This window comes from Priapulus caudatus, unplaced genomic scaffold (genome assembly GCF_000485595.1).
Source record: "Priapulus caudatus unplaced genomic scaffold, Priapulus_caudatus-5.0.1 Scaffold797, whole genome shotgun sequence".
Classification (NCBI taxonomy): Eukaryota; Metazoa; Priapulida; class Priapulimorpha; order Priapulimorphida; family Priapulidae; genus Priapulus; species Priapulus caudatus.
The window spans coordinates 17,078-40,906 of NW_014577858.1; the positions used below are offsets into that span (position 1 = coordinate 17,078).

The 23,829-nt window shown below is 41.5% G+C and overlaps 1 protein-coding gene across 4 annotated transcripts in view; it reads left to right on the forward strand.

Annotated features, from left to right (window-relative positions):
- Nucleotides 1-23,829, forward strand: part of LOC106813595 (poly(A) polymerase type 3-like) — a gene marked incomplete at its 5' end in the record, with an annotated part of 61,415 nt that overhangs the window by 14,089 nt on the left and 23,497 nt on the right. The window contains 11 exon segments of one of the 4 annotated variants that reach the window (XM_014817772.1): nucleotides 658-747; nucleotides 1,222-1,433; nucleotides 7,089-7,209; nucleotides 7,737-7,875; nucleotides 8,069-8,185; nucleotides 8,923-9,026; nucleotides 14,559-14,701; nucleotides 14,943-15,063; nucleotides 15,561-15,712; nucleotides 16,303-16,473; nucleotides 17,062-17,178. In XM_014817772.1, the coding sequence (XP_014673258.1) occupies nucleotides 658-747; nucleotides 1,222-1,433; nucleotides 7,089-7,209; nucleotides 7,737-7,875; nucleotides 8,069-8,185; nucleotides 8,923-9,026; nucleotides 14,559-14,701; nucleotides 14,943-15,063; nucleotides 15,561-15,712; nucleotides 16,303-16,473; nucleotides 17,062-17,178 (1,487 nt within the window). 4 annotated transcript variants of the gene reach the window in all.

A 23,829-nucleotide genomic window follows, 5' to 3' on the forward strand; every position in this document is an offset into this window, starting at 1 on the left:
TTTTGTGAGCACGAAACCTGGTTTCGTCGCTCGAAACTATGGTTTCTCGAATTATGATACAAATGGCGCGATTGAAAGTGGGTTTCTTGCTGAAACCTAGGTTCTTGCTCCCAAAACCTAGTTTCTTGCTCAATAAACTAAGATTCCAGCTATAACTGCGGTTATAGGGCTAGAAACCAGGTTTCATGCCATGAAACCTAGTTTCATGGCAAGAACCCTGGTTTCTTGAGCAAGAAACTAGGTTTTGTGGGCACGAAACCTGGTTTCGTGCGAGGAACCGTGGTTTCTCGAATTATGATACAAAATGTTTGCCATAGACGTGCACTGCAAATGTCCTGCAATGTCCAAACGTGTAATCAACAGCGGGTGTTCAGCTAGCTGCGGTGTCGATTGATGTACGGACCCGATTGTTTCATGTCTGCTATGTATGTGGCGCGCACTGACGTCGTGTGTGGAGTATGTTTATGACTGCGTAGGGGTGACGAGCGCCTGAGAGGGGAGCCCTACGTATAAGTCGACAAAATGAGTATGTCGTCATTTTCGTAAGTCGGCAAAAATACGCTTGTCCCAAAAGTGTAGACTTATGCGAGTTTTACTGTATATCTTATTTTGTGTTACTATGTTATAGTGATGGATTGTTGATGGTTAATTTTTCAGGGTGTAGAGTAACAGATGATATTTTGAACCTGGTTCCAAACCGGGAGAACTTTCGACTGGCATTGAGAGCAATAAAGCTGTGGGCAAAGAGTAGGTACCGACTATTTAAAAAATCCAATATAAATAATTGAAAATGTTAATTAATAAACAATTCTCAGTATAATTATTAAACGGCATCTCGGATACTGAAATCTGCCTATCATAGTAATAAATAGACATTACATAGTCACAGACATAATGTGTACATAGAAAGCAGATAGACACATACAGACCCGACACACAATCATCAACTGCTACACATTGACATATTTCTCCCTCTAAAATGATTTGTTTAATTAGCCGTTACTGTAGCGGCATGTGATATTCAACGCAAATTGTGAATATGGCATGAGGCTTTAAGAGCATGCAATTTTTCAATTTTCTTGCAATCAATTTTTGCCAGTCTCAATAAAGCAAAGACATAAAACTGAACAGGATGCCCGTGTAGGCACAGCAGGAGGTAAGTTCTTACTTAAGTTTTCTAGTTAACATTAACATTATAACTAACAGCTAATTGATTTTCAGGGCACGGTATCTACTCAAACGTGCTCGGTTTCCTCGGTGGTGTCTCTTGGGCCATGCTTGTTGCTCGCACGTGCCAGCTCTACCCGAATGCTGCTGCCGCAACTTTAGTAAACAAGTTCTTTCTCGTCTTCTCCAAGTGGCCCTGGCCACAGCCAGTGCTCCTGAAGCAGCCAGAAGAGAACAAGTTAGGATTTCCGGTCTGGGACCCCAGGGTAAGTCCCTAATGTGACCTTGGGAGTAATGTGCATTGTGAAAACTGTTAAAGCAAGTGATCTAATCCCCTGAATGATATAATAACCGTGCCCCTTGTTGTTGTTGCATGTTTATTGTGTAGCGTTATATTATATAAATATGTGTGTGTGCATGCGTGTGTATTATCATGTGTAATTGTGTATGATCTCAGTTATAGAGCTTTAAACCATTTTCCGTCACTGACCAGCTGACAGTTACATGGATGTGTTATTCAGGGTTTAGTATGGGTTTTAGAATGGAATGTTCATGAACATAGTATATAGTCTGACAGAATAGGGCATATGGTTTGCATGGAGGTATATAGTTTTTCTTACGTTCGTTTTCTTATGTTCTTGCACCAAATAAGGCATTTCTAACAACTGGCAGTTGCTCAGTTGTGGGGAATTTTATTTAATGTAGATTTATCCAAAACCGCATCATAAACAATTGAATTTGGATTAAATAAAACCTAGTGTCCAATAATGAGATGCCAATGCATGTAAAAATTATATTATACCATCATTTACGGATGCATTTGACATTTTGAAATAGTTGTAGACTAATACAAGCATAAGCGTCTGTGATTAGGCATGAAAGTTGGTTTTTATTTACCGTTAAACCTTCCCTTATGTTAAACACGCAAAATCCACGAAAATGAGTTTTATAGGTTACCTACAATTTACATTTTCTGGTACAATTTCAAAACAAAATCAGTTGGCTTTAATCATCCTCCTCCTCTTCCTCGTCATCAAAGGCTTCGTGTTGGACGACTCTAGTTTGTTCATTACAACATGCATCACTGCCCTGACAATTGCAAAACATTGTACACGCCAGTCTACCAATGTTACAACCACAGCCCTTGGACTTGCATGGACTCTCCGAAGAACAAGAACACTTGATGAGCTTGAGTATGTAATCTGGTGCTGGGGGAGTCGTAACAGGGAGAGTGACAGGCTGTAGGGACTTGTCCTCATCCTCATTCCTCATCGCTTACCCAGCCATATTTCGTGGAATCAAGGTCTGGATGCTCTTGTAGGGCATGTCTCCAGATGCAGCACTGATAGTGATAGTGTGCTCTTTTGACATTTTCTTTGAATGCTTCATTGGTGGGTGGCAGAGTGCACAGCTTTGGTGTACTTGTTGCTCCTTTTCTACCTGTCTTTGTTTTCCAAGCTGTAATTCTTGACTCAGTCATGTATGTTGCATCATGCATGTTGTAGCATGCTGAGACAAAAACTGGACTGGAGCAACACATCATCAAAGTCAGCAGTGTGATTCTCAAGGAGGCTCAAGCTGCATTTCCCTCCTCGAAGAATTTTCAACATCTTGCCCTTTCCGATCCAGTGGCACATGGGAACAGTGTCGCAACCTGTCAGGGCATGGGCTGGTAACATGTCGGGAATGATACTGGAAAGCTTTATCACTGTAGCACTAATATCCACAACAGCTCTGCCTTTCCATGGTGACTGCATTATCATAGGGATGTTAAGCCCTCTATCGAGGTAATGGTACAGCAACAGAACGTACACATCTGTGTCATCTGCCTCAACAATGACTTTCTTCTTCTCTTTTTGTGCTGCATATATCGCCTGTGCTGTGACGATTGTGTCTGCTTCTTCATGGTCTGTCTTGAGGTCTGTTCTCTGAATTACTAAGCCGTATGGAGAAATCTCTACAGGCACTTCATCTTGGCCAGTAATGACTAACGTGTGGGGATGGCTTCCCAGTACATCCATGTCACCTTTAAAGTCCTCACAAATAATTTTTGGATCAGTTGCTTCTTGTTCTGAAAGATGTATAAAATCTGGTTGTGTGGAGGGAGCGGTAATGATGCCTGTAATTGGAACACCCTACAACCACCTGGACCCCGTGCCTTGCAGGCTGAACACTTGGTGCTGTATTGAATATACCTGTCAAAAACGAGATATACATCCCCCATCCTTATGCGCTGTTGTACGATCCTTTCGAAACCCTCTACATAGTGGGCTACTGTTGCTGGCCTTGTATCACTTGAGGCAGGCCAAGGTACTTGCCATAGCAATACACCTCGGACAGTCCTGCTTCTCCCACGGACAGCTGTACGTGTGTAGCTCAGCAGTTGGAGACGCCAGGAATCTCTACATATTTGCACCAGAGAATAAGACGAAAAACATTGTTTTTCATGTCATCAACTTTTTGTCATTTACACCATATTACTATAGAGTACCGAAGTGTGACGTCACGTTGGCAAGACAACGTACGGGCTGGTTCTACACAAGCCACTGGCTCCATAACATTAACTGCGTGAAAATGTTGTACGTACGTAAAACACGAGTGTGTGCGCTGCACACAGCGGTAAAGCATCGGTAGCAAGTCGATCTTACAATATTTAATGAATTTAAAAAAAAATTTAATTAAAAAAAAAAAAATTTTTGTTGTTAATTTTTTTTCCCCGTTGCTTTTCACTTCCATCCTTTGGAAATCTATAAAAACTGCAATAATGACTCTCAGAATGATGGGTACAATCGGGTACAAAACACGACACGCAGTTAATGTTACCAGAGCAGGGCTCGAATTAACCGACGGCAATTGCCGGCGGTGCCCCTATCAATCGCCGTACTGCCCCTGAAAATCCAACCCGACCGACGGCAGTGACCTGCCTTGCCCTTTTCTGTAATTGCCGTCGGTGCCTCTGGCTAGACTGGTTCGCAGCCGTACTGATTGTCGCAGAGCGTGTACATTCTCTAGCAGAGCGTGAGGCCGGATACCAGTCTACCCGGCAGCAAAAACAATAACGTGGTATTGCTGCCAACCGCTGCCAGTAGACGATCGATAAATAGTGCACCTGTGTATGCCCGGGGTAGAACACGAATATTTAAATGCTGCACGCCCGGACTCGGCCCACGTGCGATTTAAAGCGCGGGAAACGACGCTTGCGCAAGAATGGCCAGCTGTGATCTGTAAGGTGTGTAGCTTGCTAAGTGCAGTAAATTTAGAGAAATTTTAGTAGAATTCATACGATGACACAAAGTTTTCCATAACAATGGCCTTGGTGCCCTTCTCAAATTGTGAGAGTTGCCTTGATGCCTTGTAAAATTGCCTCGGTGCCCATCCATTTTAGAGAAAACTAAAGGCAATTTCTCACATGCCCCCAAAAAATTGCCTTGCCCCTCTCGTTGCTTAATTCGAGGCCTGTACCAGAGCATATGATTGTGTAGAACCAGTAGGTCCGTTGTCATGCCACCGTGACGTCATCACTTCGGTACTCTATTATGTTCCAGGGGTTCCAAGTTGGGTTGTGCTGTGATATAAATGTCATACGTAACAGTTTTATACCATGCTTATTATCTTATTAGACGATTTGTAAATATTGATATTGTGTGCAGTGTTATTCTCCATTTTTACCTAATGTTCCTATTGTGTCCGATTATTATTAGTATGAATTAGTAGCACGATTTTGCAGTGCAGCGGGTACCCGCAGCTAGTATTAAATAAAGGGTGTGTAGAGTAAATTCCCCACCACTGCCAGAGTGACAGTTGGTGGATCATTGAAGTAGACTATGAAGGCAAACTTTTAGAGCAATTAAAAAAACTATATACCCAATTGCAAGGTTCAAGCAAAAAAGCCATCTTTTCTGCCGGACTAATAGTGGCTAAGGGATATAATTGTGCACTTTTTGACAGAAGCATGAAAGTTGGCCCACAGGTAGTTTAAGGTATTTACATTGATATGTGATCGGGTACCCATCTCCACTATAGCTCATAAGGTCTATGTCCCCCAGGGTACTGCCGGAATGTACCCTGGGTACGGTCTGGTATACCGGAGCGTACCCTGGTCACTATTTGATATGGTTAAGGTTATGATTAGGGTTAGGGTTAGGGTTAGGGGGTAGGCGTAGGCGACTCCCTAGACTCGTTAGTGGAGTAGGCGAGGTACGGTCTGGCATATTAGATAGTACCAGGGTACGTTCCGGTATACCGGACCGTACCCAGGGTATGTTCCGGCAGTTCCCCGGGGGATATAGACCCTCTCAGCTCCACTATATGGTATCTGGCCACCATCTTAAATTTTAAAAATGGCTGCCATTAAAATTCAATATCTTTCATATTTCAGCTAATATTCAACATAGAAACATGATCTTGGTGTCTAAACCAACATTATCAGGCTCAAAGAACCCATTGCAATAAAAATCATTATCGTTTGATGGCCGCCATCTTGAATTTCAAAATGGCTGCCATTTAAAGTGGTTACCATTATATATTTCTGCTTTTTCATCATTTAACAGAATAGAAACAATTATATGTGCCAACACACGCTTTCAAAAATATAGTCCTAGTATATGAAAACCACTGTCTGTGCGATTCAGATGTCACTATATACATGCTACCTTGCTATCATACTACACGGTATACATGCTACCTTGCAGTTACACAGCTTCGTGAATGGAAGACATGATGACTGACATCCACACTGGCGATTACAGACCTTCTTGCAGCCACAATGCACCAACTCATTTTGTGTGCTGACGAATACCTTTCCATCAGTGTCAGTTGATCTTGCACATTCTGACCAATAATGAAACAGTTCTTCCTTGTTCTGTTCTATCCTGAAGCAACTTGCCCAATTGTTGGAACAGGAGCTACTGGTAGAACTCTTTGCCTCTGTGTGATTCCGCCATGCTTTCTGCCTTCTCTTGTTGATCGCTGGAGACAATCAGCAATATACCAGTCCCATACAGTACCGACTGACAGTACCGAGTTGAGGGGTGATGTATGGAATGAATACTTGCTGGGCATATTCCTTAAATGTCTGACAGCCCCTGGTCTCAGCGCGTGAACGATAGCGGCATTATCTAACACTTTAGCAGCAACATGTGGAGCATTGAACCCATTCTATGAAGATCGATAATTAAATAGTTTGCTAATCACTTCAGTGATCCTTGTTATAGTTTGCCCATATCAGAAAAGGATGGAGGACATGCCTGATTCTTATGTCAAAGAAATTGTCACAGTTTCCTTGTCCGGCCAGGCATGCAATGTAGAGCCTTACAAAAAGACTAAAGTTTGTTTTCAGTAATGCAAATCTTTCCTTACTTTTTCATTTTTGCCTTAAAGAAGGTGAGCTGAAAAGTGGAAGTTTGTTGTTTTTCACAATGTTGCGGAGGGGTAATTTTGATGTATTTTTCAGTCGTTCCTCCACATATCTATTATATTGTGTTTTCCCCAAGTCCTCAACAGTATAAACCTTTTGCACTACTTCTTTATTCATCACATCTTTTGTATCCAGAGTCGGTAGGTCTCCACTGTCCTCAAGAAATGGGTCATGCATGCTCTCAATTGTTGATACCAATGATGAAACGCATCTTTGGCAAAGGTCTTCTGAATGCCATAGTATTGTTTACAATGTTGTGTTGTTATTTGTCATTTGGAGTTTGAGAACTATCTTCGAACTCCAGCACTACTCCTGATATCTCTGATATCACCTGAAAATTCGTATCTCGTACCCCATACAGGACATACAGCAATTTACGTACAGCAAGTGCAATCATGAGAGCACAACCACATTCAATGAGTCACGTACTTAAACTGACTCACTGAAAGAGCGCACGCTAGGCCTATGCTCTGATTGGCTGATTTGACTTGTTTGCCTTTGACAGGTGAATCCTTCAGACCGCTACCACCTGATGCCAATCATCACGCCCGCCTATCCACAACAGAACTCCACTTTCAATGTGTCCATGTCTACCCGAACAGTCATGGTGCAGGATTTTAAAGAGGGTAAGGAAACTGACCCTACTGATATTTTGTTGATCAATGTTGTTTAAGCTACTCCTGTTGGTGCTACTTCTGCTAGTTGTACTGCTGCTATTGTTGTTACTGCTGCTAATGCTGGTGATTGCTGGTATTGTTGCTACTACTATTTCTGCTTGTGTTGCTAGTAATGCAGCTGCTAGTGCAGTTATTGCTTCTGCTGCTGCTGCTGATGATGATGATGGTGATGCAGTTGCTCCTGCTGCTACTCCTGCTGCCAATTCTAAAATACTGCAGACGCTATCAGGGGTAGAAATTAACTTTAGAACAAGGGAGTCCAACGGACTCCCTACCCTCAAAAAGAGGGAGTCCGCAGCAAAATGAGGGAGTCCGCAGTCTGAGGTTCAAAATTAAAGATATTAACAATATCGCATGTGCTTATTTTTAAGATTCATAGCACCAATGGAAATACCAATAAAAAACTCAGATTTTCAGTGTGTTCGAACCAACTGTGCATAAAAAGTAGTTCCCACTATGTGTTGCTGCCATTCCAGGTTTAGAAATCACAGATAATATCACTCTTGGTAAGGCGGATTGGGCCAAGCTGTTTGACCCACCAAATTTCTTCCAGAAGTATAAGCACTACATAGTCTTACGGGCATCAGCTGCCACACAAGACCACCACCTAGAGTGGTAAGTGTCTCACCTGCTACTTGCAGCAAAATAATGCAATAAGGAGTGACAGTTTATAACCTGAAAACATTATATATATTTGTGTAAGTGGGATAAACATATTAAAATCATCGATAATATTTCTGTTTTAATTGTAGATTTAATGCTTATATTATGTTATCTTGTGATTTCATGTGCTTTCCTCTGCATATAGGGTGGGATTGGTGGAGTCAAAAATCCGGATTCTGATTGGAAACCTGGAGCGCAATCAGTACATTCAGCTAGCACACGTCAACCCTCAGTCGTTCAGTGACCCTAATGAAAGTAGCGAGTATGTATATCACACTGGGAGACATCATGTGTAAAAATTCAGCTCTCACTTTGTTCGTAGTTTCATAGTTTTCTTCACTTTGTGTAGGGAAACACAAGGAAAACTTTTCAGCGATGTGTCAACTGTGGCTGTAGAAATGTTTTGAGAATCTAAATTGGCAGTATTTGTATTTCTTGTATTTATTACCAGATTGAAGCTATTAACTACTGACTGACTGAAATTTCTTCAGGCTGTGACGTATATATATAGTAATTGAAAACTTGTTTCAGTCTTCCTTGCTAATATCAAGAGCATTTAAACTGTAGAAAGAATGATGATAACAGCTAAACACTTTGTAATGCGTGTGTACAAATGCTTATAATAATCAGATATTGGTTTGTCCATCTGCACTTCTAGCTGGAACATGGAACAGTTTGTTAGTCTTACTGAATCAAGCAAGCAGAGCAGATTATTATTCAAGTAGTAGATTGTCCAAACTCTGTGCATAATGTTGCTTAATTATACTAAAAATAAGACATGGTTTATAGTTACAGTTATTTGTTCTGCCATCTTTATGCTCTTGCTAATATGTGCTAGTACATATATTTTACAGCTATGAAGCGGGAAAAACCAATTAAGTATTGAGGCATTTGCTCATATATATAGAATATGATAGGTATTATTCAGAGTGAAGGGCTGCAAATAAAGACCTCCAGGATTCCTCCTGGTTATATTAATGTAAGTGTTTGCTTCTGCAGAAACATACAGTACCTATCCATGTGGTTCATTGGGCTTTCATTCCACAAAGTAGAGAATGTCAACATAGACCTCACATATGATATTCAGACCTTCACAGACACAGGTACTAATATTTCTGCAATGGTCTGATGTACGCATGTAGGAATTTATGTCTGATGGTGCTTGTAACTGCCGGCATTACCGTTAAGTACACATGACCTTCTCATGTACTTGAGAGTTGTTCATTTTTTGGAGTATGCATATAGCAGAATGTTAAGGGAATCATGCAGACTTCTGTTCATGTCTAATCAGTGAGTATAACAGTCAAAAAAAGTAATAGCGCCAAGCAAGTCAGAGTGTTCGTATGGACAGGTTTTTTTCTATAATGATCACCACTAACAGGCTTGGCTATATTTGAGTCTTGACTCTGCTTTTTGATCCCTGGTATCAGGGATCGCCAAGAGATATTATTTTCACAGGACTGAAAGACTTTTTGCCAGACTGAAAATATTTCGAGCATGTGAAACATGTACCAAATGACGCAATATAGAATATTTTGGTTGTAGAGGCTGGTTGGTGTTATTCCGTGCACTCTGGTTGATTTTTGGCATGCACTCTACAATAATGACATATCCCAATATGACATCAAGAATCATTTTGCAAATATCACATTTTCCGTTTTTATTAGCTCACCTTGACATCGTCAAGCTGAGCTATTGCCATGGGTCGTCGTCCGCCCGTCCGTCCGTCCGTCAGTCCGTCAGTCCGTCAACATTTCGCTACGGTCAACGATAACTCAGGAACCGTTTGGCCCACATGTTTGAAATTGGGTATAGTTGTTACTGCTATGCTCCCATATTAAACGTCCTATTTTGAAGCACGCCAGTCGACGTACTTTCGAGCCACGGCAATTTTTGGGCAAAAATGGGAATTGCTATTAGTCAGTTCAGGTTCAACGGATTTTGCTCATTTTTGGTATGTGAATGAATAAGGGCTAGGGCACAGGCACTTGGGACAGAGTCAGTAAAAACTGAAAATAATATGAACACACATTCACAAAATTACAGTTCTACTGTTGCGACACTGTATATCAACTTTCCTTCATAAAAACCTATGTAAAAACTAACGCCGAACGCTCCCGCGCTCGCCGCCGCGAGTGTGCTGTGTCGCCATGATAATAATATATATAGAGAAGGTAGGAAACTCCGTTTGCGCGATTTCCGACGATCACTCCTCGATTCTTTCAAATTTCACAAACTTGTCAGGCACCTACCACCTCCATCTTGGGCTCATTCTGCCCTCTATAGTCCACTGAACAAAACTATGTAACTACCGTGGCCGAGAAGTGCCACCTTGCTTTGTAATGTGACTTCAAACTCAGAAGTCCCGCCGTTCGTGCTGATTCATCAAAAATGTATACGATTCACGATTCCGATCGGCCCCGGTAGTCGAGGGCAACGCGTAAACAAATCACGGCAGTTTATGACGCGTCTCGCCTGCAGCCAATCGCGCTCCGCGGCGCCCTCGACTACCGGGGCCGATCGCGGGACTACGGCGCGACTTCTGAGTTTGAAGTCACATTACAAAGCAAGGTGGCACTTCTCGGACACTGAACAAAACTATGTAACTACCGTGACGATCACTCCTCGATTCTTTCAAATTTCACAAACTTGTCAGGCACCTACCACCTCCATCTTGGGCTCATTCTGCCCTCTATAGTCCGGCAAATTGCGCAAACGGAGTTTCCTACCTTCTCTATATATATTATCATCATAGCGTTCACAGCACACTCGCAGCGGCGAGTGCGGGAGCGTTTGGCGTTAGTTTTTTCATAGGTTTTTATGAAGGAAAGTTGATATACAGTGTCGCAACAGTGGAACTGTAACAGAGGGGTACGATTTGTGAATGTGCGTTCATATTATTTTTTTCAGTTTTTATTGACTCTGTCCCAAGTGCCTGTGGGCTAGGGGTTTTGATATTTAAAAAAAAAATTATGCAAATTAGGTAGGGTTTGGCAATTATATAGCATATTGTATAGACACAAACAGTCTGTGGTATCACACTCGTCTAGTTCGTTTTACAAGATTTCATTGACAATATCTTTAATGCATAATTGGTATTTCCTTTCCACCCTGATGATAAAACGTCTATATAGAGTTAAGTTTTACAAAACATGTCGGAACGCGCATAACCATTTATTTCAAACGCCATCGCTACAAAGCGGGTATAGCGCCATCTACGGTCACAAATAGCGGTTCATTTTGGTTTATAAATTATTATTGCGATATACAGATGGCAATCGTTTCTATAATGTACGTCGATGGTTGCTCAATCAAAACTGACTTCTTTTTAGCTTGGAGAATTGCATGAGCGTGCGTCCGTCCGTTCGTGCGTCAACAGTTGGGCACAAATCTTAACGCTTGACGTACGGTCACGATATTCGGAGCGTCGGGGATCGTCAAAACGAGTTGGGATGTCGAAGCTGGGGGGTCAAAGGTCAAAGGTCAAGAGGTAAAAGAAGGGGGAACATTCCCTCCTTAACTTAAGGTATAGGGAGGAAATGCAGAATTGCGGCACAAATCTAAATGGCTCGACCTAGGCTCGGGATAGTCGGTGTACAGCATCATGGTAGGAAAAGCCATCACTGTGCCGAAATTGGAGGTCAAAGGTCAATAGGGCACAGGGCAGATTTTAGACATTTTCTGAGGACATGGTCTGATGGAGCGATTGAAAAACTTTTTTGTTTCAGCGGTGACCTAGCATTTTTGTGGCTTTATTGAAAGGACCATGAAATGTAATTTCTGCTGACATGCGAAGAGTAAGTGTCGGATAACCTTTTGACCCTCAAGAGGTGGGTTAAACATGGATTTATTTACTGTTAGAAAGAATTTGACTGCCGTGTTTGCTAGTAGAATCTATACATGCCTGGATGTATGAGGCTACAATGTCACACTGAAATTTCAAAAGCTAAATTTGGTTGAAGAAGGTTTATGCCACTGACAGTACAGAATGCCATAGAAATTATACGATTTATGCATGTTACATGTAACGTATGCCACTGCCAGTGCCAGTGCATGTGGTGGTGGTACTGTGTAGTTTTTACCTGTGTTAATTAGTTACAGGTGGCAGCTCTCTATTTCAGCCTGTAGGCTTGCGTAGGTAAATGGATGTGTGCTTACCTATTCTGTCTTGCAAATAGTTGTTACTACTACGTACGATAGGAGCTTCCATCTTTAATCTGAAGACACTTAAACGTACGCGCCATCTCGTGGCAACTTTCATAACGATTCCCATGAACATTCCTTTGAGAATGTTCCTGATACCATCCCTGTGCCTTCCACTGTTTCGGCGTGTATGTGAACACATTTGGGACTAACAGGGTTTACTAGAATCCCACCACTCCACCACAGAGTCACCGCAGTAGACGTTAGATGAGCGCTGTCGCTCCGCGGCACTTGTTACTCACTCATTTGTGTCCTTTTTTGTGGCGAGCTACAGTGTCATTGACACTTTCATTGTGGTTAAATTCAGCTTTATTTTATTGACTCCCTCTGAATTGAGAGTCATTTATGATAAAGCCAAAACAAATTTCATTGGTTCAAAGAGTTATGCTGCACAATGCATAGGGGGAAAATATTATCAGGGCTCAATTTTAAGGTTTTTTTTGGTTGTCCGGAGGACAACCGAGAGAGTAGCATATGGTTGTCCCTCAAGAGTTTTGGTTGTCCGGATATTATTTTATCGCGCGGTGGCGTCACATTCACGCTAAGCGTGGATAGGCTAAGAGCTATCCAGTTAGTATAATAGAGATCAGTGATCGAGGCACGTCGATACTTGTTTAGGAATACACACTGCCACACACCAGTATTTGTCAAGATGATACTGCGCTCTCATTGGCTCACTGGATTATTCGGGAACCCGAGCGCTGGCGGAAAGCTACGGAAGTAAAAACGAGTGGCTCCGAAAACTGCCGAATGCGCGGATGAGCAGTCACGAAAACTGCCGAATGCTACAAACCGACAAAAATGATTCGAGTCGGCTTGGCGTTAGCGAGCTCAGGTTATTGATTTCATAGAGGTTGGACACCGGACAACCATGGAAGCAATTTGTAGTTGCCCGAGAGAATATCCAGTCGTCATGGACGACCAGACGACTGCAAAAATTTAGCCCTGAATATGACATCCGCCATGTCACGGAATTCACCGCTGTTAATTTGATAGATATTACAACAGACATGGCCTTATTTACTCCAAACTATATTTGCTTATATGCCACTTTTTAAATGCGAAAGTGTACTCGGCCTCTAATTTATAGGCATAGTACATTATAGTACGATAATAGTGCCAGACACACGGTCTGGTATAATTGAGAATTTCATCGGACTTGCCTATAATTTACCGACATTCAGTGCTGCCACTTTATACTTTTTTTAAAGTATTATACTTTTTTTTAAGAAAATGTATTTTTTATACTTTTTTCATGCATATATACTTTTAAATCCTTTTTTTGCCAAAGATGGTCAAAACTCATCGGACCTACATTTAGGTACACTGTGTTTTTAATGAGATTAAAGATGTGCTTTGCTAGTCTTGTTGCAGGAGTGATGCGTGCTCTGTTCAGTGGAGTGTTTTTGCTCTCATCTCTCTGCCGTCAGTGACCAAATGACAGACCATTGCAGTGTTTCCCCTGCATTGACATGAGCGAGGCGGGCCGCATTGCTCAAATTCTCAACCGCCACACAGAAATTTGTCCAAAACACCGCCTCGCTGACGAAACTTTTGATAACTTGAAAAAGTGATTCAACAGTCATACAACAGGGTTCGTAGCGGGTCTTCCAAAGTCTTATAAGTACTTATTTTGCCAAAAATAAAACAAGGGCCCTTATTAGTACTTATTTTTGGTGAAATCTTAGAAAAGTTCTTAATAGTCCTTATTTTGTCTCGACTTAGAGTAAGAATTGTTGTATATATAATACGGAATAATTAAATCTGCTGTGCAATTGTGTATATAAATATTGTTAGTGTACTTTAATAGTCGGTGATCTATCAGAAATCGCGTAAAAAGGTCTTATTTTGGCCTCCAGAAAGGGTCTTATACGTCCTTATTTCAACATGTGTCTTACTACTATGAACCCTGTACAATGTGTCCAGAATAGCTTAGAATGCACCAAATTGCACCATTTTTCAAAATTTTCCCCTTTGAGCATGCCCCCGGACCCCCCTAGCTGGCCAAGCACATGCACTGCTCACTGGGCTAGGACCTCGCAACACACAAACACACCACACAAAAATTAGCGCCTTACAGACCTTTCTGGCCAAGGGAAACACAGCATTGAAATATTCCAAACTGAGAATTCAAGAGACAACTCCTCATGACATTGCACACATCATTCCTGAAGCTTGTTTACATGCTGCACATAGGCTATAATGTATTCGGTAATGAGGTATAAGGTAACAAATCATGGTAGGTTGATACAAATTTATACTTATTTTAATACTTTTTTAGGCAATTTTTATACTTTTTTCTGGACAGATTTTGTACTTTTTTTGTAATATCCTGAGTGGCAGCACTGGACATTGTCCGATGGTCAGACAGTATTGGTGCACGCTACTACCTCGTATTGGTTTAACACGGGTTGTATCTTATTCGTGCGCAGTGCATCGGCAGGCAGTGGCCATAAGCATGTACAAGGAAGGCATGAAGATAGAGGCAAGGCACGTGCGTCGAAAGCAGCTAACCGAGTACCTACCCTCGAGCGTCATCACGCGTGGACGTGAGAAGCGACGGACCCTTGACAAGGTGTGCAAGTGTGCGTGCGTGCGTGCCTGCGTGCGTGCGTGCATGCGTGTGTGCAGTAAGGATTATTGGGGCATGCTACGCTCTTGGCTAAGAGTCTAGATGTGGGTCAGTGACGTATATCCATGTTCATAGTCTATAGTTTTCTCGAGCAACACACATGGGTGCACTTGCACGTGTTCTGTTGATATCAACTGTGTTGTCAGCCTTGATTTCTGATGGTAGAGTGTTTTGTGGTTTGCAGGATGTGTCAAAGGTGATGCCCAACAAGTTAGATCTGGGTGAGGAAACAGTAGTGAGGGAGCTTCACACTAGCAAGTCTGACACAGATCTGCTGCGAAAGCTTGCAACAGGAGCTCTGTCAGGTGCATTTTTACATGCTCTGTGCACGTGGAAAGGCAGTGCTGGCCTCACTGTGTTTATAGTACAGTACAACTCCATTTAATATTATTGGTAACCATTTCATCTTTAAAAGTGTATATTTTTGGTACTAGTCCTGAAAAGAGGTATCTAGAATTGCAGTCATGGACATCTTTTACTTATGAGCTGGAAGATGTGATGGAAGTAAGCGATTGTTTGGTATCTAGACAGAGGTAATGGAGTTGTTACTAGCATGAAATTTGTGAGAAATGATGTATCTTTGCACAATTTTCACTCAATTTTAATTACATTTGTTCAAATTTGGTTTCTACTGCACTGATTTATTAGAATCTATAGAGCCAATAATACATGGTTTGCTCATTTGTAGCTGTGCCATTTATAATTTTGAAATGTACAAGTTAAATGTCAGTAGTTCTGCAGAGTCTTTCTGCATTATAGCATGTACTGCAATGTTCTATACTCACTGGACCTTTACCTCTAGGTGTCTCCACCTACAGTGAAGATTCCGTGTCACAAGACTCGATCTCACCAGGTCCTACGGTGGGTGACCAGTCAGCGCCCCCTCAGGAGGTGCCACAAGAAGCTGCACTCACCAATGGTGCAGCACCACCATCAGAAGCCCCAGTAAAGCTGGTAAGTGTACTGCAGTTGTCTTTATCAAAATTAAAGCATTACACATCCCTTACACATCCGAGCGGACGTTAGCCGTTATTTTCTATGATAATTAACAAGTTATAATTTAATAATTAATAATTTGATGTTTATTCAGTAAAAAATTTTGAAATTTGTTCAAATCATATGTTATCTACATTAGTTAGGCAATCAGCAAACAATTATAACTAGTGTTTTATTTCCAGGAGCTATTTGCGCTAGCTTAGGCGTGCTGTTACTGTGTTAGCGTTCTCAGTCGCATCATTCTATGTGTATCTGTATGCCGAAACTTTCTGCGAGAGTTTTCAAAATGGTCAATTTCGGAGCACATTTCTGGCTCAATGAGAACATTTCGTGCTGTTTTCATACTGCAAGTCTGCTCACAGAAGGTGTATGTAGGCTTTTTGTTGCTAGGTTTATCCATTTTAAAGAGCACTAACATGTTTACCCTTATCTAACATGATTGGGTGTGTGCTGCTACAGGTGCTGTCAGACTTACAATGAGGTCATGTCGCATTACATCGAGCGTGAGCATTGGCAATTCGGCTGGCTTATTATTTATGTTTTACTAGCACTTGGGCGAAGAAGAGCAAGAGGAGGATGATGAGGAGAGGGATTTACCTAAGCCTCCACCAAAACGACCACATTCCCCAGGCTACGAGGCCCCGGTGAAGCGCATAGAAATAGAGACAGTGCGAGAGAAGGGAGATGAGGGGGCAGATGCAAGCATAGTGAGTACGCAGGCAAGTTGTAACTGGCCACGAATGGTTCGATGTGTATCTCAGTTCTTGTGCTGCTCAGCACTGACAGTGCATGTGTGGGGTTGTTGTCTAAGCTCACCTATGAATAACATAAACGGGGTGCGGGCCTAGGCCCGATGTGTCTTTCAACATTCTCTCCAGTTAAAATTGTCCTGCATGAAAGTTTTTATTTTCTAATACAGGTAATATTATGAAAATTTGTGATTGGTGTTTATTTATTTTAATCTACAGTCATTACATGTGGTGCTTATAATGATGATGACAGTATTGGCACTTGGTGTTTATTTTTCCCTCATTTCACCCTGGTTACTTATGTTCCTGTCATTGATATTAATATTATATTATTAAAATTATTGACTTTTTCACTATTAATTTCAATTAAATAGTGGTGTATGTAATGTAATTGTTCATAGTTGAACTGGTTATAGGGATAAATATAATTCAACCTACTCTAAGCACTTCGTCAGAAATTGGTACAAATATGTGCAATTATCATTCATAGTAATAATTAAAATGACCAAAATTTAGCCAAAAATAATGCTGAATGCCAGAGTTTCATTCTCTTTTCAGGGAGTTGATACGTCTGTGGACCAAGATTCCTCCATGCAGGTAGATGAGGTAGCTATGATACCGGACACCCGCACTGACTCGTCCGTGCCACCCCCCAGCCTGATTATAGATAAGCAGGTGTGTCCGAACTCTTTCACATTGTATTTACTGTTCCATTTGATTCCAAATGCTATTTAACAGTTTATTGTTTTGCCACAACATGACTCATGAGGTATCATCAACTAGGACACCTTGTTATACCCCCCGCCAACGAAGTTAGGGGGGGGGGTATTCTGGAAACGCTTGGTCGGTGTGTCTGTCTGTCTGTGTGTCTGTCCGTCCGTCTGTCCGCCACAAGACTTGTCCAGACATCTCGAAAAGTACTGGACTGATTTCAACCATATTTGGCACACATCACCAGTACCCAATGTAGTTGTGGACCTGCGATGAATTTTTTTTGTCCGACATTTTAGGAAAGATTTATGGCCGTTTTCCGTAATTAAACCCATTTGGTTATATATGACATGCCACTGCCATCTAGTGGATGATTTCTAAAGCTGGGTTTACACTAACGATTTTATGCAGTCAAGTTGCCATTTTTCTTCTTTCTACCAACCTCTTTATGTATGTTCAAAGCTCTTACATTATCGACCGCGAGGCGGACATTATCGACGCGGATACGCATTTTTGCATGTATTACATGCCGCCAGCGTGGCACCTAAAGCAAAAACGTGTGCTCCCCCTAGGGTGGAGGGACACACCCCTGATTGCTGTTCTCTGATTGGCCACTTGGCTAAAAAACGTCCAACTCGCCTGCTTCGAGTCGGTGAAACGTTCTAATTTCCCGACTCGCTGCTATCGATCGGTTGGACGCACGACTTTTGCGTTTACACTGGCGATTTCAGTTGCCAAATTGCTAAGTTCGTACAACTTCTACAATACACATACAGGCACCATAACAGCTCAAAGGCTACAGACCGAGGGTATTTCTTATTTATTAATTTAAGAGCAGAAGGATTGCAATATCTTATAAACGACATAGTTTCAGTTATAATATGGATAAATTTGTCCTAAGATGAACATCGTTAAATAGCATTTAGGTATAAATGTAATTGCACTTTTGCGATTAGCCCTCGGTTTGTAACGTGCAAAATAAATTGGCAAATGCACAACTTTTTCAGGGTGGCAGTGTGATCGCGGGTGTCATGTCAGCGCCCAAAAATGAAGATTTCGAGATGAGTGTTGTTTTATGACAAACGTGAATGCGTAATTATAGATATTTATAGGTATTATTTATAAATGTACTATCATAATATACTCTCAAATTCTAGAGGAAAGTATCCCTTTAAACGTGTGCGGACAGCACAGCAACAGCGTCACTGAAGTTCAAATTGGTGCACACTCGGTAATCTGTGATAAAATTAGCCAATTACATAGTGCAACAATGAAAAGTTTTGTACATTTTCAACTTCATAGACGTTTTTTTTAAAACCTCATTGTAAAGTAGCAGAAAATAATAATCTATTGATGAAACTTACTTTCATTAAAATAATAAAAGATATTTCCACAAAACTACAGATTTCAGCTAATTTATGTTCATGCCATAACGACGTGTCAGGGTGCGAAATTAACGCGAGTCTGGAGTCAAATACTCCCTGATTTACTGTCGGACTCCCTGATTTGACATATACAAGAGTCCGTGTGACTCCCTGAAAATTCTGCTATACTCACTAGTTCGTTCCAGAGCATGGCCTCGCAGAATTACCTTCTTTTTTTTAGCAAATGACCCAAGCAAATTTGGCAGACGTGCATCGCAAAGGTCCTTTTTGTTAACATCTGTGGTACTACTTGTATACTGCGGACTCCCTCTTTTTGATGGCAGGGTGTCCGTGGGACTCGCTTGTTCAAAAGTTAATTCTACCCCTGACGTGTAGATGTATACGCAACGATGTCGAGTCACTCTGAAGCCGCTTTATAATTACTACTCCGCACCTGAGTGGCATTCTTTTTAGATGTCAATATAGGATTGAAAAAAGAACAAGGTGGCATTTGTCTTGAGTCTATCTCATCAAAATGTTATTGTGTACAAAATGCTTGCGTAAAACAGTACTCTGATTAGATAGACACAGGGATTGGATGGATATAGGGGAAATGCAGCTTCAGAATAACAAGTGCTGCAGTGCGACAGGGGTCATCTGGTGTCTGGTGTACTGCTGATAAATGCATTTGTGCATAGCAAGACGTCTTATACATAAGTCTTCTTTATTCTTGTTTGACTTTCGTAGCCAATTCAAATAAATATATCAGCAGGACTCTGTAACTACACTTAATGTGTAATTAAACTGTCGCACCCACCTAATCTATATGGGCTAATTATAATAACAAAACCAATAATAACAATTCAAATACAATTTAATGAATGTCACTGACGTTGACATGAAAGATTTAAACATATGAGCATGGATTACAAAGTTTATACTATTGACTATAATTAATCGAATAGAATGTAATGAATGACATTGACATTGACATAAAAGATTTAAACATATGAGCATGGATCTCCAAGTTTAATTAGAGGGGGGTTGGGGTTCTTCCCTTCCACCTCCCTCCCCACTGCGTCCCACCTCCCTCCCTCCTGCCTGTCAGCTTCCTCCCCCTGCCTCCCACGTCACTCCCCTTGCCTCTCACTTCCACCCCCCTTACCTCCCATCTCCCTGCCCCGGCCTCCGACCTCCCTCCCCCTGCCTCCCACCTCCCATCCCATTGCACACCGTTTCCCGTCCGCATACACGCCGTATCACCATTTTCCTGTCCCCGTCTCAGTTTACTACTCTCTCTCTCTTTATGTTTCTCTCTCTCTCTCTTAATTAAATAAATGAATAAAATAAAATCGCTCGCGATGATGCCTTTTACCACCCCCTCAATAATACTTCGTTCCTATGCCCCTGAGTGTAACAGCCATAGAAATAATAATATAGTGTCTCTATATATTTAGCTCACCTTGACATCGTCAAGCTGAGCTATTGCCATGGGTCGCCGTCCGTCCGTCCGTCCGTCAACATTTTGCTTCGGTCAACGATAACTCAGGAACCGTTTGGCCCACATGTTTGAAATTGGGTATAGTTGTTACTGCTATGCTCCCATATTAAACGTCCTATTTTGAAGCACGCCAGTCGACGTACTTTCGAGCCACGGCATTTTTTTGGCAAAAATGCGAATTGCCATTATTCAGTTCAGGTTCAACGGATTTTGCTCATTTTTGGTATGTGAATGAATAAGGGCTAAGGGTTTTGATATTTAAGAAAAAATTATACAAATTAGGTAGGGTTTTGCAATTATATAGAATATTATATAAACACAAACAGTCTGTGGTGTCACACTTGTCTGGTTCGTTTTATTGACAATATCTTTAATGCAAAATTGGTATTTCCTCTCCACCCTGCCGATAAAACGTCTATATTAGAGTAAAGATTTACAAAACATGTTGGAACGCAGCATAACCTATTTATTTCAAACGCCATCGCTACAAAGCGGATATAGCGCCATCTACGGTCACAAATTCTGATTCTTTTGGTTTATAAATTATTGCGATATACAGATGGCAATCGTTTCTATAATGTACGTCGATAGTTGCTCAATTAAAACTGACTTCTTCTTACTCACTCATTTGTGTCCTTTTTTGTGGTGAGCTACAGTGTCACTGACACTTTCATTCTATGGTAACAGCATATGTTCTCACAACTGGTGCACAGATATCTACGGCCATAGCTACATGATACATGTTAAGATTCAAGATGAAAATTAAATATATATTATATGGTACTAGTTATTATTTATTCGTTTAACAAAGTTACATGAGAATAAAATATAATTTAAACTAGGCCTGTAGTTGCCGCGAGATGGCGCGTGCAAGTGTGATCAATAATCAAAGATGGCATCGCCCTTCGTGCGTGATAAGCATAGAAATAGAATAGAAGTAGAACGCTCACGCCCATTGTCTTAGGGCGCGTTTGTTTGGTCGCATCCACGGATCTCGATCCGATGGATTCGCTGATCTGACTGTTTGGTCGGATCACTTGATCTCGATCTACCGAATTCTACCCTGCTAGCGAGGTGGATTTGAACGGGATAGAATATGGCGGCCCGCATCTCAGCCAATCACAATTTGTTCGTTGTTATGAACCATCCCGTGATAGGTCACAGCGAAACGTGAACTGGTGAAAGTGAGTTTGCGTTTGTTTGGTCGGATCAGGATCACATGATCGCAATCCGACGTATTCGTCCCAAACAAACGCGCCCTTAGTTCACGCGCTTGGTGGCATGCTTGAGTGAACACGCCGCCATCTGGCCGCCCCCAAGCGGTGCGAGTCTAGGCAGCTCAAACCGTGTGTTTACAGGCTGTATTTAATGAAGGTTGATCGGAATTTTCTCCCAGCAAAACCTCACAAGATGTCTTATCTACCTCTTAAACAAATTTTAATACCCAATGCAAAGAAAATATGATAAGAAAGTAGTGTAGTTGAATGCCAAAGTACCCGTTAAAGGAATAGTAGGTCCATCGATTATACAAAGTTGACGAATGCTACAGTAACTGGCACCTTGTGTAGTTAATAAGTACATTACCTTATAGCCAAACGCGTATTAGTTTGTCCAATATCACTGCTGGTTACAAAGAAATGTCTAATTGAAATCCGTAAATTTGGTAGTCTGGCGCCAACGCTAAATTGCTTGCCAACCAAATAAGCCTCGATTTCGGTTCGGTGACATCACATGTTGCTACAGAATGTTGAGCAGCGAATTGTTTGTCCCGGGTAAATTGTATGCCTAGTGACGGCAGTCGTAATCAGTATCGAGGCACAAGTAAATACCCTTGGTTGCTAATGAACGGGTACCCACATGTCTTCAATTTCGGACACAGGTGTATTCGTTTGACCAATATACGTAAATACGCGTAGTGCCGTCTGCTTCCCATGTTTAGTCTATGGCCGTGGTTAGTTCGCGATCCCCACATAGTGTTGTCCCCCAACATGCACAGCCTACTTCATTATCACGAGCGTCCGTGATTAGTACGTGGATTCCATGTTCATTACAATCAGAGCTAGCGTAGGGCCTACTGTTACGTATACAGTTACGGCACTGTACTATCAGGATGGTACTATCGCTAGCGTGCCAGCTGAGCGGCAGCGTGCCAGCTGAGCGGCAGCGTGCCAGCTGAGCGGCAGCGTGCCAGCAGCAAGAGCTTGCAATAGCTAGAGATGATCTCCCAGTGCGCAGAGATACTGCCTGAACGTAATAAACACGGACGCTCGTGATAAGGTAAAATGACATGGTAAGGATATAACGTTTTATCGGGGCTGTCCGTTTATAGTCCGTGGGTGTCCGTCAGTTTTCGTTCGTGTGTTCTGTACCATTTACGTGTTTCCCATTTCATAGTGTAAATGTTCGTACGAATCTTCAAATTGGGTTCTAATATCCTTTTCACATATTATATGTTGCTTGTAATCTCAAGATCTTCGTATATTCATTTATTCCCAAGAGTAAAACCATAACGTACGGAATGCGCACTCAGACCACAAGGATCGAAATCACTGACGGCCGAGCATACGTACGAAAATGTCCGGTGCACTATAATCTGTATGCCACCGCTTCGCCGGTTACGGCCGGTCATAGCCGGTATAGCGGGTTGAATCTGTCAACAACGGATTTATTTGACCGCGGATTTCAATTGGACATTTCTTAGTAACCAGCAGTGATATTGGACAAACTAATACGCGTTTGGCTATAAGGTGATGTACTTATTAACTACACAAGGTGCCAGTTACTGTAGCATTCGTCAACTTTGCATAATCGATGGACCTACTATTCCTTTAATGACTTTAAAGACTTAGTTTTAATTACAGAAAAACATGCATGGATACGTTTTCCTATAGATTTTAAACACTGCTTTCTTACAGAGGTAAAATTAAAATTGACAACTGCTACTGAATGGACTGTTGCACATGCTGCTACTGAACTAAAATTTGTACTTAACTATCCACATTGGCAAGAAAACAAGACAAGATTTGATGTACATATTGCTTGCACTTCAGCTTCCCCAGGCCCAACTACACATGTAGGAACTAATTTAATTATGATTCTAAGATGAATACAATACATTGTACGGCGAAGAAAAAGTAATTTGTGTATAATTCCATTCATTCACAATATTTTATTTTTAATGGCTTGTATCTGTGCGCAACTTAGGTTCTTTATTTTGGTATTTCAAAACATAGGCACAATCATATGGGGCGCCAAGTGTCGCATGACTGATTTCGTTATAATCTATCAGCTGAGGGAAGTCCTGTGTGCATTTATATGTCCCCGCAGTTTGATGCTTGATTCATGTAGGGGACACCCCTGGGAGTAAAAAAAACTTGGGTAGACATTCTGAATCATGGGAAGGATAGGTGAAATTCAAGATGGCGTTTAAGATGGCCGTCAATTCATGTAATTGACCATAACTCGCCACCTATTTATGATAGGAGGTTGATTTTGGTGTCTATCCCTATATTTTAGGGGTCAAAAGGAGATATATTTACTAGGCTGGTGTCCCTTTCTAGCGGCCATCTAGATTTAAGCATTTAGATGGCCAATGCATTTTGCGTAGCGGGTATCAGTTTTAATGGCTAGCCTGACCCCTAAAATATAGGGATAGACACCAAAATAAACCTCCTATCATAAATAGGTGGCGAGTTATAGTCAATTACATGAATTGACGGCCATCTTAAACGCCATCTTGAATTTCACCTA